Here is a 19,082-nt window from a genome sequence, read left to right as displayed (position 1 = left end):
GCAGAAACTGCAGTTCTGCCTCCCACCCTTCCTCTGGTGCTCTTGCCCATCCTTGGGGATGGGTGCCCTAATGAATGAGATGGGGGCAACTACATGCAAAAGAGAAGGCCAAGGAGGGTTTCAGGAAGCAGGAACAGCAGGGAAGAAACAAGAGGGAAGGCGCTGACAACGGAGACAGGGAAGGAGAAGTGAAATGGAGGTGGAAGAAGCTGGGCCTGGCAGAAATGGGAAGTCTGCAAGAAAGTATTAAAAGGATGCAGTCATTTAGTCGGTCAACAAACATCTACTGCGCCCCTACCCTACAGCAAGCAGTGTGCTGCAGGGTGGGGTGAGGTGTGGGGTGAACAAGACAAACGTAGGGCTTTAAGGACTGGCATAAATGAGAAAGGAAGAGAACAAGAAGAGGCTGAGAGTAGCTGGAAACAAGAAAGGAAACATCAGAGAGAGACAGAGAGAGAACCTGCCCCCAGGCCCATGGTGGGTGAGACACAGCCAGAACCACCTGTGAGCCCTGGCTCCCTGAAGACCAAGGCAGGTAGGGGGGGCCGGGGAGAAATTCAGGACGCTGCGGGAGGGGAGGACAAAGAGGTGGAGGAGGGGGGAAGTGAGACTGTTCATAATTTTTCACTTGGGCGCCCACAGTGGAAAGATGGCTTTGGGCTGCAGAGACATTGGCTGCCTCCTGGAGTCACCCGAGGAACTAACTACTCCATATGGTCACTGGGGTCCCACCCCCTGGAGATTCTGATTTTCTCCATCTGGGATGGGTCCTGGACTTCAGACTTTATGACTAGCTCTCAAGTGAGTCGGAAGTGCGGCCAGGGAGAAAGTGGACATTGGAGGCTGCCCGCCAGGCCTCCTTCCGCTCATGAGGACGGGCGCCATCTTGAAAGCAGCGACCCGTGGGAAGAGAAGTTGTATGGTGGTTTTAGGAGGTTGTAAGTGAGGCTCAAAGACTCTTGACGATCCTGACAAAGGTAAAAGGGGTTTCTGTCCTTAGAAAGTGCCCCCTTCCTCGGCTGTGCCTCTGGTAAGAAAGGAGGAAGAGAGCCTAGAAAGAAAGAAATACACAAGGCAATGGCGGTCTTTAAAAGGGAAGAACAATTCAAGTAGCTCAAAACGGCTGCCAAGTTCTCCGTTTTTGCACCCTGTTCCCCCACCCACATGTCTGCACCCTCCCCCCACCCACTTCTGCTGTCTTCATGATGGGGCCTCTGGGGTGAGAGGCACAGCTGCCCCAGGTTTTGTCCCACAAAAGGTTTGGCAGTGGCCCAGCAGGATATTCAACCTCACCGCCCCCCCAAACTCCCTGCACCCTAACATAGCTGAGTCACTGAATGGGGGTGGAGTCCTTGGCCTGACAGTGAAGCAATCTTGACTTGAAAAATGACATGGGAACATACTGTATGGTCTACATAAACAAGTCCTAGGTAGATGTAATTGTATGCAAATATTCATTCTTTAACTCCATATACATTTCCTGCCAGTCCTCCTGTACAGGCTTCAAACCTTCCACTGCAGTGCACAGTGCAGCAGGGAAGTCAGAAGTGAAGGCGGAAGTGCAGGGTTAGCGAGTGAAGCCCTCTGCTATGGCTCAGCAGGAGTTAGGTACTCAGACTTTGAGCAGGGTCTTGAAGGATGTATAGGAGTTTACCAGGAGAAAGGAAGGATAAAGTAGGAAGGGAAATAGAAGAAGTATTGAAGAAATGTGGAATTTTTCCTTGAGGCAAAAGGATAGGATTTGTAGAAAGGGAGTAATAGGGAGGGGGAGGAAAGGTCCAAAAATGAGTGTGAAAGATTTGGTTTGCCTTCCAGAAAGGAGTTTGGGCTTTTTATCCAGAAAGGCATAGGGAGGGGCACCTGGGTGGCTCAGTCAGTTAAGCATCTGCATCTGCCGTCTGCTCAGGTCATGATTCTAGGGTTCAGGATTGAGCCCCACGGATGGCTCCCTGCTCAGCAGGGTGTCTGTTTCTCCCTCTCCTCCCTGCTTGTGCTCTCTCTCAATATCTCTGCCCCTCTCTCTCTCAATAAATGAATAAAAATCTTTAAAAAAACAAAGGCATAGGGAGCCAATGAAGGATTTTAAGTAGAGGAGTGATAGCTTCTAGAGCCTTGTTTTTCAAAGGCTAAGGCTGGGAGGAGTAGACTGAAGAGGATATTAACATTTATTCACCAATCCCGATGTACAGGGCATTGGCTCTGTATTTTATTTTATCACTCCAACCCTTTAGGACAGCGTTTTTCAATTGCTGGTCATGATTAAGTAAGAGCGGGCAGGCAGAAAAGGGAAGGAGGGAGGACGGGAAGAACAACAGGATAGAAAATATCAGCGCACCACCGGTAAGAAGGTTTAGTATTGTTTGCGGAAACTTTGTTATACATTCCCGCAGGAGTGTTAAGTGTACTGTATCAGGATTCAAATGTATTTCTCGCTGTGGCTTATGATTTTAAAGAGAGAGATAGAGAGAAGCCGCTGCTCTGAGGTGTAGGTGCGATGAGCCTCACTGTACGGATGAGGACGGAAGGCGCAGGGCGTTTCAGCACCCTGCCCCTCCGGCAGGTGTCAATTTCGAACCCAGTCTGGTCCGAAGCCTGAGTGCATTCCTTCTAGATGATGCCAGGCAGCGCCGTCCAAGCGCTGTGTGTACTCACACAGCGCCTCGTTCAAGGGCGTTAAGTGGAATGGGACCGATTCAGTCCACCCGAGGCGCTGGTCCGAGCGCAGATTCCTGCCCCAGGCGCACAAAATCGCATTGTCAGAGGCAGCCCCGGGAATCTCCCTTCTAAAAGCTTCAGGAGATTTGGGGGGACAGCCCGTTGTGGGGGGCGGGTCGCTGCAGGCACCAGGTGAGGATAACCAGGGGCTGGAACCGAAACGGCGAAATAATCCCTTGTCTCAGAAGTGTCACGTAGCACCAACTCCCGCTATTGTTGGACTCCGATGCTGGACCGCACAAAGTCGCCTGGGGCTCAGTTCCCTCCCCTGAGGCGCTGAAAGGCGAGGGACTAAATAAATGGCTGGTGGCTTTGCACTCACCAGGTACGGGGCTTGACCGGCCGAAGCGCAGCACACCCCTGCCACACCAGGGGGACACTGTACCGAGCTATAGCGTATGTACTATTTATAGGGTATTTCTGGGCCTCACCCTAAGGACTTCTGATTGGCTTTAGGGGAGATCTATCACTCATCTTTTGGGTTCGAGGTGGGTGGAAGGTCAACCACGACCAATACAAAACCACTCCTCGGCTAAGCCCCTCCTCATCTAGCTTCCTGTTGCTGTCGATCAACCACCTGGTGGGCGGGACTTTGCCTCCCGCCAATTGGCTGGCGAACATGTCGTTCACTCTTCAGTAGGTTTCCGGTTAGTGCCTTCTACCGTCCATCAGTGACATTTCACGGGTCGATTGGCTAAACCAACGTCGCTCTAGACGCTCCTCTTTTATTGGTTATTGGTGCTGTCGGTCCCCAATGTACTGAACTCTTATTGGCGAACGCTGCCGTCGCTCGGGCGGTGGCGGGCTCCGGGATTGGCGGGTGCTGGGCGGGCGGTGTCAGGCTCTCGGTGGCGGCGGAGGCGGCGGAGGCCAGGGAGGAAGATGTCGTAATGAGCGGTGGGTCCTGGCCGCTGCCGGCGGGGTCTTCCCGGCCCCCAAGGGTTGGGAAGACGGGCAGAGGCCGCAGGGACGGGGAGCCGGGGCTGGGGGTTCCCCCCTGGGGCCGGGCCTGGCGCCGGGGCCCGGCTCCGGGAGGGGCGGGGGAGGGAGGATTCCCGCCCGGAGGAGGAGCGGGGCTGGCCAGCCGGGCGGAGGCACCCGGAAGGGGGCGTTCGACTCCCCGCCCCCTCGGAGCCCGCTGGGCGGGAGGGTGGCGCTTCCGGGGGCTGGCGAGAGGTGCGGGCAACCGGGCGGGCCTGCCATGCCCTCCGCCCGGTTGCCGACCCGCCTCGAGTGCTGCCCGGCCCGTGGACGTAGCCTGGGTCCGCCCCGAGGAGGCGGCGGACGCTCGTAGTCCTTGCCGTGTGTTGGGGGGACCCTTCTGCGCTCTGACTCCGGGTGCCCACCAGCGATCAGGGCCCTTCCGAGTGCAGAGAGAGGCAAGGGAATGCTTGAAATGCAGACGGCGCCAACCACATGGGCACTCCTGGGCATAGAACCCAACCTGGTTCCCGATGTGCACCAATGGAGAGATGGTGTCAGGACACGAGAGCACCCCCTAGGACAGATGACTTCTCGCCTTAGATTGCGGAGTGGGCAGAAACCTCCGTTTAATGTTTTTAGTTGGGTCTTTGAGCACCAGCTAGATACATGCAAGCTCTTAGCCGAACTGTGGGCCGTTTAAGAACTTGTTGACAAAGAGTTCCCAGCCTGTTAGCTGATGCTCCGTGGGGGGGACTGCTGATTTCCAAAAGCCAGGTGCAAACCTAAGGGATGACAAGAGAAATAAAACAGATATTTACTTTCTTCCTCCGCCCTACCTCCATCTCCATTGCTGACTTAATGGTTTTCAGCCTCCTATCCTGCTTCTTGGCTTATGTTCCCAGTGGCTTTCTAATTAATTCAAAAAAAACTGTGTCTTTTCTGGGCCATTGAGAAGCCTGTCTTCAGTGCATTCCTTGTTTTTTATTCCAGTATATCCTCGTGTTTGTTTCTTAATTAACTTGGTCTAGAGGGACTCCCTCTGGCTTTTCTCAGTGCACATTCTCCCAAAGTTTGTTTTTCTTGAGTTTACTTCTCGTTCACTTGTTGATTCCTAGAGAAAAGGAGGGAGGAGCTAGAGATCTGCTTTAAGCAATGAATTGGCTCATGGTCCCCCATTACACTGATTTTAAGGGATGATTTACAAGTGATGAGTGTTTCAAGGTACACTAACATGCACTATCTAAAACTTGCATGCTCTAACCCAGAAGGCATTCAGTATCATAATGGAGGACTAGGTGTTGAGTTGTGTTTTGGGTAAGATGTTTAGGGTGTTGGTCAGTTCACAGAGAGGCTGTTAGAGGAACAGTGGTAGAGTCCACACCGTAGGAGTCATTTTGATTAATAACACAAAGATACGTGTGGTCTGCAATAATGAACGTACCTGCAGTGTCTTATTTTGTTTTAAATTCTTGTGTGTGATGAAGGGGGCGAATCTGTCAGACAACCTAGCAGTTGGGCTGATGATGTCAATGTTCCAGTGGCTTCTAACAGGCATTAATACCTGTTGGAAATGGATTCTCATTGGCTGGGGCGATTGCTAAGTTTTCTCATTCTGGTTCTTCCACTTGGTTGTACAGAGGCTTAACCTCTTCATTTGAAAGCAGCAACAAGGAAAAAAAGAAGCTGGTCTGATGTAGTTTTATGAACCCCCTGAGCTAAAGACACAGTGTCTTTGTCGAGGAGACCCAAGAGGAGTTAGTTCATAATCAGATCCTCAGCTGACTGCCCAGTAGGGAGAACTGGCCCCTGGAGGAAGAGTTTGCATCAGTGTTGACAGCACATGGGACTGGCCAGGTTGCTTGGTTAGTTGGTTTTTCTATTAGTTTGGGCCTCTGGAGGCCTGTCAGAGGAGAGAGGAAGCTGTGAAAAGATTTTGGCAAATTATCTGGGTCAAGGAGCTTCAGGGCATAAACAGCAGATAGGGTGGTTCATTTGGATATCTTGGCTTCAACTTCCTCCTTCTGTTGATTAGTAGCAGCCCTCTGGAGAAGCTGGAGAGTCCCTGTAGCCTGAACCGTCCTTTGATGTAGGCATGTGATAATTTGAGTCTGCTTTAAGCAAGTATTGCCCATCCAGGGACCTTAGGAAGACATTCTAAACTTGCTGCTGCCAATCAGTAGAGCCTGGTATTGGCTTGAGTTCAGCAATCTTCTAGACTTTGTCACCCCATTTCTATGATGGACATGTAGCATGTTCTTTTATTGACTAATCTTCGCTCCCTCTATTCTCTGTTTACACACGCATTGGAAGCCTTGTTTCCAAGGATTGAAAAATGTAATTATTTTGGAGGGGATGGGCAATGGCCACAGAATGAAAGATACAGAGAAACACTGCTTTAAAGCATGTATAGAGTATTAGAAAGTGTAGAGACGTGAACACTTCTGAGATAAAATCGTTATATGTGGTCCAGCTGAAACCTTGAGGGCTGAAGACTTGAAGTAAAATCTATTTGGAGAAACTCCAGTACTTTCTTATGAGTTTATTGGGTAATACATCTGTTCCTTTGGGTAGCTTAACTGGATTAGGGAACTTCTAGTAAGTTCTAAGCTAGGAAAAGTGGGCCTACATGCTGGACCAAATTAATACAAGCTGGACTGAGAAATGGACCTCATGATGGAATGCATTTGTTGATGTTTTTGGTTATTTGTTTTTTGCTATGAATTAAGAAGATAAAAACATGCAACATTACCAACTCAAAGGCATTGTCAGCCCAAGTAGGGAAGGGATTAGAGATCGCCCTAGAAGAGATGCCTCTAGGTGGTACTGGTAGATTTGTTCTAGTTGACAGGATTCCAGAATGGAAAACTGATTTTTCTGTTGCCTTAAGGGATGCTGGAAAGAGAACCCAGGAGCAAGGCAGCCTGCACTCGCTGCTGGGGGGAAGCCATGGCGTCGACCACGTGTGTAGGAAGTGCTCTTTCTGAGTGCTCCCAGGCCACCACGGACACGTGGGGGATTACTGTGCTGCTCATCAGGGCAGGCTCCGGGCTGGCGGGCTCTGGGGAGACGAGCTCTGCTCAGGAGCAAGAGAGAGGGAAGAGGCTGAGTGCCCAGTTTAGAGGTTGCTCAGTCTGTGCCCATGAACCGCTCCGAGTAGTGCTGAGATGTCACAGCTGTTTGTGTCACGGGAAGAGCCTGCGTGCAGGCCCCCCCTGTTTGAATGCTTCCTCTGGAGACCTCATTCCCTTTGCTGCAGTTAATTTCAGCCTCAGAATTGCGTATTCCACCTGGCCAGGAGTCTCACTGCATCGCAGTGCCTTGGTGTAGCTTGGATGACTGGTGTTTTGATTCTGAGGGCTCTGAGATGCCGGTTTGTTGTTATGCCATGCTTTAGGCCGTTAGGTGGCCTCTTTCATCTCAGCCCTGGGGTGGATGTGGCCCAGGAGCCAGCAGCAGGCACTGGCCTGCACCCTGCCAAATGTCCTCTTTCTAGAACTTCCTCTTCGGGGTATTTGTTACCTCTCCTCTGAGGCTCGGTGGAATCACAAAGCGGCTTCTCAGAGACAGCAGGCAGGGCCATGTGATTGGGAGGGGAATATTTTTGCCCCTGGTCCGTGTCTAACCGAAGTCTTCTCAGATTGGCCTCAACACAGACTGAAACCTTTCTGAGCCTTCAGAACAGTAAATGGTAAGGCGGCTCTCTCTTCCCCAGGGAAATGAAGTCAGCACTCAACTCAGAACCAGTCTGCGCCCGGGATGAATTCAGGAGTGACCCAAATAAATGTGCTAAAGCAGAGAAAACGTGTTTGTACAGAATGCACTTCTAGGGGGAAAACTGTATCTTGCTTTCTTTTTTTTCCCCTTCCCCAAGACAGTTGTGAGGTCAGTATTCTTTGCACCATTCCCTAGGGCTGCTCTGTCAGAGTGGACTTTCCACCACTGACCTCGCTGCCCTGGGTCCCCGCACTCACTTCTCCAGAGCCCCTTCTAGGACCACTGGGTATGACCCAGGCAGGATGCAAACCAGCAAATGACAGTCACGTTTGGAGGAGAGGATTTCATAGAGCAGGTGCTCTAATTATCTGAACTCATTCGGAAAAGAACACCCCCCACCCCGCCCCAGCCACGTATTTTAATCAAAAGAATCACTGAAATGTGGTTCCTGGTGTGTGGTGAGGAGGTGTGGGCTTAGAGATATTTGTCCAGGAGCAGGACTGGCCGGTGCTTGTCTGCGCACAGGCACTTGCCCCCTTGTGAGGTGACTGGCAGCTTGACAGTTTCATCTGGGCCTTTGTCAGCTGAGCTGAGCTGGCAGGTGGATCCCAGCCTTGTGCCAGGACACGCACATCTGTGGGTTTTCTCTTGTGGCTCTTAAACTCCACTGAGGCTGTCCCACTCTGCAGCCTCGAGGTTTCATTCATTAATCCATTCAAAGAGAATATACTAAGCACCGACTGTGTGGGCCGGGTGGGAGGGGCACATCAGTAGGTAAAGCAAAGGGAAATCCCTGGCTTTGGGAAGCTGACATCTCCGTGGGCCACGAAGTAAGTAACTGCTCGGTATGAGATGACGGGAGGTGCTAAGGAGAAGAACAGAACAGAGGACAGAAGGATGTTAAAGGGTGTGATTTTCATAGGGTGGTCAGGGAAAGTTTCAGCGAGGAGGTGACATGGGCGTGAAACCAGACAGAAGGGAGAGAGTCAGCCATGCTTAGTCCGGGGTAGGGGGCAGAGGGTGAAGGACACTAGCAAGTGCAAAGGCCCTGAGAAGGGGCCAGACCTGGGATGTTGGGAAACCACAGGGAGGCGAGCATGGCTGAAACAGTGAAGGGGAGTGATGGATAGGTCAGAGGGGTGACAAGAGACAGGTCACGTAGGGCCGTTATGTGTCGCGGTGGGGACTTCGGTTCTTACTTTGAATGGGAGAGGGGATGCTGTTGGTGGAGCTCTGAGCAGAAGAGTACCATGACGTGTGGATGGGTCTCATTCTGATTGCATGTCGAGAATAGGCTGATGGGAACAAGGTCAGAAGCCTAGCTAGGAGGGTTTTGCCCTTAACCAGGGGAGACATGATGCAAAGACCTGAATCTGGGTGATAACAAGAGGTGGTGGCGAGAGCAGTCAGATTCTGAATATATTTTGAAGGTAGAACCAAAAGGGTCTGCTGACTGTCAGATGTAGTGTGTGGGGGAAAAAAAGAAGGGGCAGGGATGACTTACAGGGTTTTTAGCACCAAACCGCTGGAAGGACGGAATTCCAGCCACCGCATGGGGAAGTTTGAAAGAGACACGGAATTAGGACGGTACCAGGGGCTAGTTAGATTTGAGATGCTCGTTAACATGTCCGTGTGGAGATGTCAGTAGGCAGTTGGATTTACAAGTCTGCAGGTATAAATTTGGAAGTCATCACTGTATAGAACCTATGTATTGTTGGTTTTTTAAAGCTGTGAAGCTAGATGAAATCACCTAGGAAACTGGTGTAGACAGAAGGAAGGTAAATGCTGAGATGGCACCCTGGGGCCACGCAACTAATTAGAATTTGAGGAGAGGAGGACCCAGCAAAGGAATCTTTGAAGAAATAGCTAGAGAGGCCAACCTGGCAAGTATGTCCTAGAAGCCAAGTGAAGAAAGTTTCAAAAAGAGGGATCCGCAGTCAGATCAACACATAGAATGAGGCCCAAGAATTAACTGTTAGACCTAGCAGCGTGAGGCCACTGGTCGCATGAGCCGTTTATGTGGCGAAAGCTGGAGCAGTTCTAGGAGTGGCAGGAGAAGAATTCGGGACAGCAATTATGGGTAACTGGAAAGGGATTTTGCTTGCAAAGGAGAGAAATAATGGAACTTAGCTGATGTAGGGAATTTTAGCTTCTTAATGAAATTTTGGGCCCCCATAAGGGTCCTGGACTGAGGCTGGGATCAAAGTTGAGCACAGGGAAGACACTATGGCTCCTGAGGTGTCTGGGTGGTGACAAGATCTTTTCCACCTTCCTCCTCTGGCCTGAGGCATTAGCAAGCGGCCACTTACAGCTGTCCTCCTGAACTGGAAGTCAGTGAAGTTCCTTTTACCCTTACTGAGCTCTTCTGTGTGGTTATTATGCTGGAGACTTGCTTCTCAGCACTTTCGAGTCTTTAACTACCAGCACTGCTCCCTCCAGGAGGCCAGTTCTCTTAGCTCATTTAGAAACGCCTTTGGAGCTCCAACTTTGTTCTCTTAAACCAGCCTCAGCTTGCTTTTCCCTTACCGGCTCTGAATTCTTCCAGGCCAGGCAACTGGGAGAGACTGGGCTTAGAAACTCTTCTGTTGGCTTCCGGCCCAGCTGAGCTGACCAAAATAGCCAGCAGAAGGGCTGTTTGTGCAGAGTGAAATTCCTCCAGGGGAAATACCATAGTGCATGGCCAAGAAAGCCATGGTAGGAACCCATGAGGCAAAGGAAAAAAAAAAAAAAGGGCCGTACTCCTGAGGTCTGGCTATGGCGTTTGACCGGAGTTCTCTCCAGAGGGAAAAGAGCTTCCTAAAGCCTATTGTGGTATTTCTTAGGACCCCTTCTCTCATTCCCTGCGTCTCAGGAGTAGTGCTCCCAAGTGAGAGGCCATTGGAATGGCCCCCAGTGTGATGGCCAGGGCTTCAGCATCCTGTCTGAGGCCTCTTCCTGTTACTGGTTCTCCCAGCCGGCCCAGGGGAAGATCTGTAGGACAGATACCACTCCCTGCTCTGTGACTGGGGTGAGTGCTGTGAAGGGGGCTGTGAGGCCTATACACTGGCATAGAACAGGGGTACCTGACCCAGACTTGGGGGCTGGGAGGGAAGAGGTCAGGAAGGGTTTTACCTGAGTTATAAAGCAAGCTCTAAGGACCACAGATGGCCAGATAAATGAGAGAGGGCATGTTACAGTTCCAGAGATAGAAAACACTGATGAGCCTGTGGGGAGAGTTGGAAGAGCACAAGATAAAGGAGAGGTAGAGGGGGGAAGGGCAGATTGTTTTGACTTTACAAGCTTATCATAAGATCTTCTGGAAGCTATTGAAGGGTATAATCAGGGGAGTGGCTGGATGGGATTTGCATTTTAAAGATTTCTTCTGACACTGCTAGTGGAGGCTGGATTACAGTGGGCAAGGCCTGAGCCTGGGAACCCATATTGAAGGCCTTGGGCCATATTCCAGGCCAAGCAGAAGGTGGTTAGTCCCAGGGTAATGGTGAAGGGGATGGAGAGCTGTGAGTGGATTGGAAAGAGGTTTATATTTAGGAGGTAGAGTCATGAGGACTTGATGAGTCACTGGCGATGAGGATGACGTTCAGGTTTCCTTGTGATTAGAAATACCAGAGAGAGGCTGGTTGAACCACAGGCTCATCCCGCCTGCCGGCGCTGAACGGCCGTTGGGTCGCGTGCTGGGCACCCCTGCAGCAGGGCTGGAAAACTGGCCGGGCCCACCCTGGGCACCCTCCTGTGCACATCATAGACTTTAAACCCATGATTATTTAAAGGGTGGGGAGGGTTATCAGAGGGCTTAACCTCCCCTGAGGGGTCTGAGTAAATGACAAAGTGCATCCTAGTGGGCTCTCCAAAAATTTCGCGGGAAACAAACCAGCCTGAGACCCGAAGGGTGGGTAGGTATTAGTTAGAGAAAGGAAAGGACAGCAGCAGAAATGCCAACTGCAAGGATCTGGAAGAGGCCTGTGGAGGCTGGGGATGAGAAAGCAGGGGAGAGAATGGGCAAAGGTGGCGGCCCAGTGGGGGCAGTCCTGTGGCATCCAAGCAGAAAGCCCCCAGAGGGCTGGATGTCCCCGACTGCCACTCGGGAGGTGGGGGTCACACACAGACCCGGGAGTCGTCAGTCTGGACAGTACCTGAAGCCTTGTGAGTGGGCATGGTCACTCGTGGAACGGGTATTGGGTGAGAAGGAGGGGTGTTGAGGAACAGCAGTATTGAAGGATGGCAGAAGGAAGATGAGCCCACAAGGGGAAGAGGAGGCTGGAGAGGTAGGAGAAGACCGTGGGAATTTTGAGGAGGAAATAGTCAAAGGGTCAAGAACTGGTAAAGAGGGTCTGTTGGGTCTTGGTGACCTGGGCAGGAGCCAGGTCGGCAGGAGCCACTGCTCTGGGAAATGAGCAAGTGAGGAAGGAGGGCGTTCGTAAAGTGCTGGCAGCTTTTCCACCAAGTTGGCCAGGGAGGGAGGGGAAGAACTGGCTGTAGCTGGAGGGGATGGTGGTGGAGATGGATGATCTGTCCACAAAAAGCCACAGGCTTGGGGCGGCGGAGAGGATGCCTTTTCTGCCGGTATTGGAACTAAACTGGCTTCCAGTATGGGGGAAGGAAAGGTGGGTGGTGCCATGAGACCCTAGACTCCACCTCCAAACCCCCAGTCTGGAAGCCTTGCTTGATGCCTCTGGAAGTTTCCTTGGAGCCAAAGAGAGCTACTATTACTTGTGTAATAAGTCACGGTAAATCTTCACCAGCCAAGGGACTGTTGGGAAAGTTTTAGCCACTCTGAATTAATGAAAAATCCAAATGACTGAGCTCTGAAAGGAGTGCAGCTTTTCTTTCAAGAACACTCAGTAAACCCCACTTACCGGGTTGCCAAATGTAGGTTTCAGTGACCGGATGTAAACTGTTAGAAGCAAATACAGTAACGGTTAAAATGGTAGAAGTGGCATAAAAACAATTGCGTGATGATGCCCCGGGGTCCCTTTGCAGTTTTCATACGCTAGTTAGCCTCGCTGTGAATAGTACGAAGACAGATTTAAGCACAACTTATGTCCAAATTACACGTTTAAATACAAAGTTCCAAATTAATGAGGTTCAAAGTGCCTTTGATCACAGTCTTGCAGTTACGTATCTGCGCTCCTTCTGAACCACTTTTCATTTTCAAACACCCAACTGGAAATGCTGCTTTTTTTCCCTTTCATGGTTAATCCCCGGATATAATTCTGCAATGACAGGGAGATCAGTCTCTGCTTTGGTCGCCCAAGCCGCAGCCCAGGGGCCACAAAGCTCAGAGGGACACTCGGAGAGATACTTACAAACATTGGTTTGAGAGCTAGAGGGTTATTTCAGGAGCCGGCTGGGGAGGAAAATGAAACCAAACAGAAAAGGTACAATGTCAGCCCCAGCAGTTCTGGCCGCTTGCTTCAGTAAATGCTGCTTTAACTTCCTAACTGAAGAATCGCTCTGATCCCAGCCCCATCTCCAAACTGATTTGAGTCCAGGGTAAGAACGCCTACAGGGGGAGAGAGGAAGATGGGAAAGGGAGTTGAGTAAGAACCATGAGGCCCGTTTTCATTTCATTGCACCCTGCTCTGTGCCCTTCTGTTTCCTTAGCGGGAGGTATCTGCAGGAGGGTCAGTCCCCCATTTTAGCTAAGGGAACCTAAGTCCAGGGGCGCCTCCTGGGAGAGCCCCTGGCTTCCCTTCCCAGACTTGGCCGCAACTAACTCAGCTTGTGCTTTTAACAGCAACATTGTCTGAGAATTAAAAAAAAAATCTTAAAGATCATCTAGTTCTGCTTCCCACCCCATCTAGACCTCCCCATCTCCAGCAGAAACACACATCCTGCCTCTGTCTAAAGGATACCAGAAAAGGGAGAACATGACCTCAAAAGGCAACTGATGACATTTTTTCAAAGTTCTCCCTTCTGTTAGTCTGCAGTCTGCCTTTTTTTTTTTTTTTTAAGATTTTATTTATTTATTTGACAGACAGAGATCACAAGTAGGCAAAGAGGCAGGCAGAGAGAGAGGAAGGGAAGCAGGCATCCCAGGACCCTGGGATCATGACCCAGGCCGAAGGCAGAGGCTTTAACCCACTGAGCCACCCAGGTGCCCCTGCAGTCTGCCTTTTTAAAGCAGACTCTGCATCCAACATGGGGCTCAGACTCACAGCCCCGAGATCAGAAGTCACATCCACTATCTGCTGGGCCAGCCAGGCACCTCAGAGTCTGCCTTCTTGATGTCTCCACCCTTCATGAAGTCTTTGAACCAGGGATGGGATGAATGCCCTGGTGGGTGTCACTAGTCCTGGCACACCATTGCTGCTGTCCTCTGAACAAGCTCCAATTGAAAATGCCCCTTTCAAAATATCCCTCAGAACGAAACCTGACACTCCAGATGTGACCCAAAGGTGCAGAACACACTAGGACGATTTTTTTATTCCTCCGTGATTGAACTTTCTGGGAATGCAATCCCAAAATTGCAGTAGAGTTTTGGCAGCCACATCCAGATTCTCTTGTCTCGCGTTTAGCTTTGAGTCAAACCCACTGGGGCTTTTTCACAGAACCACTATTAAGCTCTGTTGTTCCGTCCTATATGTATGCGAGTTTTTGTTTTTTTTTTACCCCAAGTGCAGGATGTACTCAACTTCAAAGTTTAAACCACTATTTAGTGATCACCCACTGTGTGCTCGCTGCCTCTGTAGTAATTATTGACACCTGCCAGGATCCCAGGAGGGTGCTGTTCCCTCTGTCCTGTAGATGGCACAGCCTGAGAGGGGTGCCCCAGCCACCCCACGGATGACGGCATGGCCCACCTCTCATTTAGGTCTAGAGCTTTGTGCTCCAAAGCACAGCACCTACTAGTTTTTAAAGATCTCTCAGAACCTTCATATGGACAGCCAGTGTTCTTACTATCATCCTTCTCTGTTTTGTGACATCTGCGAGTTGAACTTTGCTTGGTCTTCGCCTGGTTTTCCAAGCTTGGGTAGTGGATCAGCTACTCTAAAGCCACATTTTCCATTCTCTAGGGCACAGAACCAATTGAGTGAGTCACTACCAGCATTTAAAAAAACGAAGTAGAGTAGAAAAATACCGAAGCCCATCACACATAGTAAGAGCAGATTGTATTTCAGGAGACTCACCGCATGAGCCCAGGACAGGGAAGCGTGTGGGTGTGCACACACTGGGTCCTCACGTAAACTGTTTTTATAAGTGTGGTTCGTGGTCTAAATGGTTGGAACGCCTTGGCTCTAAAGGAAAACTATTTTTGAGTCAACTTAGATCGTTTCCATTATAATGCTGCAACTTTACTTAATTATGCACGCAAATCTGTTTATCAGCTCCTTGACCCAGCTGCTATAAAATTAAAGAACTACTGGATAAGCCAGGAAAAGTCCCAGCAACAGCCCCATTCTGGGCGGATGACATTTGAATGAATCCGGATCACTGTTGTCAGCATCAGCACAGCCGACTTGACACTCAGGCTGCTTGAGTTTCTCGCACGCCTACCCTGCAGTGTCCCACGCCAAGCGGCACACTCCTGCCACGCTTCTTGAGAGCCATCATCCCTCACTTTGCACAAATATAGCATGAGTTAAACATGCAGAATTAAGTTTTCTTAATTAGCCCATGCAATCAGTGGTGCCACTTGGCACCAGTACGGTTGTAAACACACACACACACACACACACACACACACACTCCGGCCCCAAAACACGCAAAGCTTGGTAAAGAGCAGTCACCCAGCAGATGATCGTTTTTAAAAGATGCCCATCACGGTGATAACACAAGAAGAAAACATTCTGGCAGAAAAAGCACGCGGCTCCAAGAAGCTGCAGACCCTCGCCCTGGGATGCCCTCCATAGTCTGAGACGCCCTGGCTGCCCTGGCAGCAGCAGGTCCCTCAGGATGCACCGATCTCAGCCCTTTTACGGGGAGGCACATCGGGCTTAGCCCCCAAATGAGACCATCCTGCCTGCAGTTTTGTCCCTTCACCTTCTTTTAAGAATATTATGAAGATTTCATTCAGATGCCTTGTTGAAATAAAGACCACAGTCTATACCTTCCCCTTGACATCCACGCGAAACCCCATATGCAAAACCCCATACGCAAAACCCCAAGACACAGCGTGACTCTGCTTTCGCAGCCCCGTACTTATTCCTTACGGTCACTGTTTCCTCCAGGATTTGTAGTGTGCTGTTTGCTCGTGCGTTCTCGGATTTGCCAAGGATCAGTGTCTGTCATATTTCAGGATCTTCCCTATACGATTTTGTCTAGAGCTGCCCTTCGGCTTCTCACACAGTTTATTTCTCTGAAATAATAACGTTGTTTTCTGTACTTCCTGAAAGCTACCTTCCGAAGGTTTCGGATGCAAGTGTCACTGCCTGATGATTGATGAGCTACAAGATGGCATAGATTCTGCCCCCAAATTCTCAGGATTTCCATTTTACTTCTATTTCTCTTATATCAGATTTAAGTTCAGAGTAGAGATTCCCTTCATTACTTCCTCAACATTCTTTATTTTTCTTTACTAAAAAAAAAAAAAAGGCAGAATAGAGTATATTGATGGTGGGAAAATGAGAAAATCCAGAAAAAACACGATAAAAAATTCTTTAAGTCAAGCAAAATTCTACCCCCCAAAAATAATGGGTTTTAGCAGTTCAGCATTTTCAAAGACTTTTCCTGCCGTGTTCACATCTAGAAATATGTACACATTTAACAAAAATAGAATTTACTCTATTTTCATTCTTGTCATTATATTCAGTTCTAGTCTTGGTGAAGCCTTTGGGGGCCGTACCTGTTATCCTACATAAATTCACTTAAAGTGGTTACCCATGTGCTGAAGATCGTTACCTGGGCCGCGGGGCTTTTGTGGTGAAGGCCAAGTGTATAGTACCTAAGACTTCCCCACGGAGCAGGCATGTCCTTGTCAGGGATCCTGGCTGAGAGACGCTTCTTTCCCGGCTGGCTTGGCTTCTGGCTAGAGCAGGAGTGAGCAAGAAGCTTGGGTTAGAACTAGAGGATTAACCGGAGTTGCTGCCCACCAAATAAGGATTCCGACCTAGCTAGAGAGAGTCAGCAGTACCCCGCAGAGACAGCTCCATTAGGTCACTGAAGCTGGTCTTGGCAAAGTCTGGGATGTTTGCGTTCTCCCAGGCTTCGTGATGGCTGGGGACGGGACCAGCTGCCCTCACAGCCCGGGTCGGACAGGTCATTGGAGGGCAGAGGTCATTCACTGAACAAGATGGGAGGTGTGAGGAAAGGTTAACCTCTCAGAGAAGCAGCAGCAGAGAGAGGCACAGAGGGGATCTGAGGCCAGTGGGCCTGGGTTCCGTGGGTGCATCGTGTGCATTAGTCCGTCTTTTCTTCCAACAGATCCACAGACCAGCATGGCTGCCACTGCCGCTGTCAGTCCCAGTGACTACCTGCAGCCCGCCGCCTCCACCACCCAGGTGAGCGGGCAGCCGGCGCTGAGGGCTGGGGGTGGCATCAGCCTGGAGGCACTCACTGAAGGTGACAGCAGACCACAGCTGGAAACTCTGTCCTGGCTTGCCGTAGACACCCTGAACCGGGAAGGCTCGGTTGTCTCCTGTTTCTGAACTGAGAAGCCAGGGCCACTTACCAGAGGTGGCACGGCTGAGTCAAGGGGCAAAGCCGGATTAAACTCAAGGTCCCTTCTACCAGACCCACTGACCATAAAAGGGAAATAGAGGCTGTGTCCCTACACTCCAAAGGCTCTGTCCTGGTCGCCTCGAAAGAGCAGCCTCCCCACTTTACCCAAGTATTTATTCTTCCCGTGACCTGTCCCGTCCTCTTTCCCTCTGTCCCCATTCAGTCCTTCCTCAGCTGAGGAATTGGGGGCCCCTTAACCCCTGTGATGGGCCAACGGACCTCTGCCTGAGAGCTGAGGATAAATCCATGACCCCCTGAAACACAAGGTTGGTGGGAAGTAAGGGTGTTCGTTCACCCTGTCACGGGGCCTTCTGGAGAGTTCCTCCTGAGAAAGACATTGCCTACCCTCTCTCCCTCAGAGAAAGAGGAGCCAGCAGGGAAGGGAATGATGGCGGCACCGTGCCTGCCACAGAGGCGGCGAAGAGCCTGCCGAGAGGCGAGGACCGCGAAGGGCAGAGGGGGTGGCTGGGCAGCAGGTTCATGGCTCACCTCTCCTCCGCTTGTTCTCCTGCAGGATTCCCAGCCATCTCCTCTAGCCCTGCTGGCCGCAACATGTAGCAAAATCGGCCCTCCGGCAGTGGAAGCTGCGGTGACGCCTCCTGCTCCCCCCCAGCCCACGCCACGGAAACTCGTCCCCATCAAACCTGCCCCTCTCCCTCTCAGTCCTGGCAAGAATAGCTTTGGAATCTTGTCCTCCAAAGGAAACATCCTCCAGATTCAGGGGTCACAACTGAGTGCGTCCTACCCCGGGGGGCAGCTGGTGTTCGCTATCCAGAACCCCACTGTGATCAACAAAGGGACCCGATCGAGTGCCAATATCCAGTACCAGGCGGTCCCGCAGATACAGGCGAGCAACTCCCAGACCATCCAGGTCCAGCCCGGTCTCACCAACCAGATCCAGATTATCCCCGGCACCAGCCAAGCCATCATCACCCCCTCACCATCCAGTCACAAGCCCGTCCCCATCAAGCCAGCCCCCGTCCAGAAGTCGAGTACGACCACTGCCCCTGTGCAGAGCGGGGCCAACGTGGTGAAGCTGACGGGCGGCGGCGGCAACGTGACGCTCACTCTCCCCGTCAACAGCCTCGTGAACACCAGCGACTCCGGGGCCACCACTCAGCTCCTCACGGAGAGCCCCCCCACCCCGCTGTCTAAGACTAACAAGAAAGCCAGGAAGAAGAGTCTCCCTGCCTCCCAGCCCCCCGTGGCCGTGGCCGAGCAGGTGGAGACGGTGCTGATCGAGACCACCGCGGACAACATCATCCAGGCGGGAAACAACCTGCTCATTGTTCAGAGCCCCGGGGGCGGCCAGCCAGCCGTGGTCCAGCAGGTGCAGGTGGTGCCCCCCAAGGCGGAGCAGCAGCAGGTGGTGCAGATCCCCCAGCAGGCCCTGCGGGTGGTGCAGGCGGCATCTGCTACCCTCCCCACCGTCCCCCAGAAGCCCTCCCAGAACTTTCAGATCCAGGCGGCTGAGCCCACGCCTACTCAGGTACCACGCGCACCCTCTGCGCCTGCCTCCCGCTCATACTCTGTTCCCCCTGGGCTTGCTCGGAACAGGTTGCGGATGCATCCGGGTTGACCTGAGTGCTGGGAGTCTGTGACGTCTGGGGTGGGTGGTGAGGGGCCATTTCCGCCGATATACAGGGTCTCTTCGGTTCAGACGGTTGGTTCTAGACAGCTCATCCTTAGAAATCAGATGAGACGTCCCTCTACACCTGTATTGCGGTCCGCTTTTTCTTTTTGGGGGGAAGTCTTTTTTGGGGGGTGGGTCGGGGCAGATACCTACATTTTAATAATAAAATCTGCTTTTTACGACAGAACGGTAGCAAGAATGAAACAAATCTCAGGCAGAACTGTAGAATTTGATTTAAAGCAAGAAAACAAAGGAGACAGATTCCGGTCCTTCATTGTTAATGGCAAGGAAAAAAATAGGAAGACACAGCCCAATTTGATGGCAGGAACACTTACGCTAGATTCATCTGGGATGTTAATAATTCAGTAAGAATATTCTTATTGGGGGCTTAGATGAAGGTGCTGGATTACTCTAGAACCTATTTGGCTCTGTGAGGCGG

General features: G+C 51.2%; 1 protein-coding gene and 1 long non-coding RNA gene across 3 annotated transcripts in view; one reads left to right on the top strand and one right to left on the bottom strand.

Moving 5' to 3' along the window:
* The first annotated feature begins 356 nt into the window (after window positions 1-356).
* SP2 (Sp2 transcription factor) overlaps window positions 357-19,082 on the top strand; it is a 27,768-nt gene continuing 9,042 nt past the window's right edge. The window contains exons 1-3 of one of the 2 annotated variants that reach the window (XM_032871393.1): window positions 357-535; window positions 16,714-16,790; window positions 17,525-18,499. In XM_032871393.1, the coding sequence (XP_032727284.1) occupies window positions 475-535; window positions 16,714-16,790; window positions 17,525-18,499 (1,113 nt within the window). In that variant the 5' untranslated portion in view covers window positions 357-474. Of the gene's footprint in view, window positions 536-3,528; window positions 3,613-16,713; window positions 16,791-17,524; window positions 18,500-19,082 lie in introns of those variants that run through there. The other variant, XM_032871394.1, reaches the window with a different exon arrangement.
* The window catches only part of LOC116875746, a 22,541-nt gene continuing 15,733 nt past the window's right edge, over window positions 12,275-19,082 (bottom strand). Inside the window, exons 4-6 of the long non-coding RNA XR_004384271.1 lie at window positions 16,192-16,318; window positions 14,251-14,588; window positions 12,275-12,853 (exon numbers count right to left, since the gene is read on the bottom strand). This is a non-coding gene — a long non-coding RNA (uncharacterized LOC116875746). The remainder of the gene's footprint in view (window positions 12,854-14,250; window positions 14,589-16,191; window positions 16,319-19,082) is intronic.

This window comes from Lontra canadensis, unplaced genomic scaffold (assembly GCF_010015895.1).
Source record: "Lontra canadensis isolate GAN:19392208 unplaced genomic scaffold, GSC_riverotter_1.0 scaffold43, whole genome shotgun sequence".
Lineage (NCBI taxonomy): Eukaryota > Metazoa > Chordata > Mammalia > Carnivora > Mustelidae > Lontra > Lontra canadensis.
This window is presented reverse-complemented; position numbering and strand designations above follow the sequence as displayed.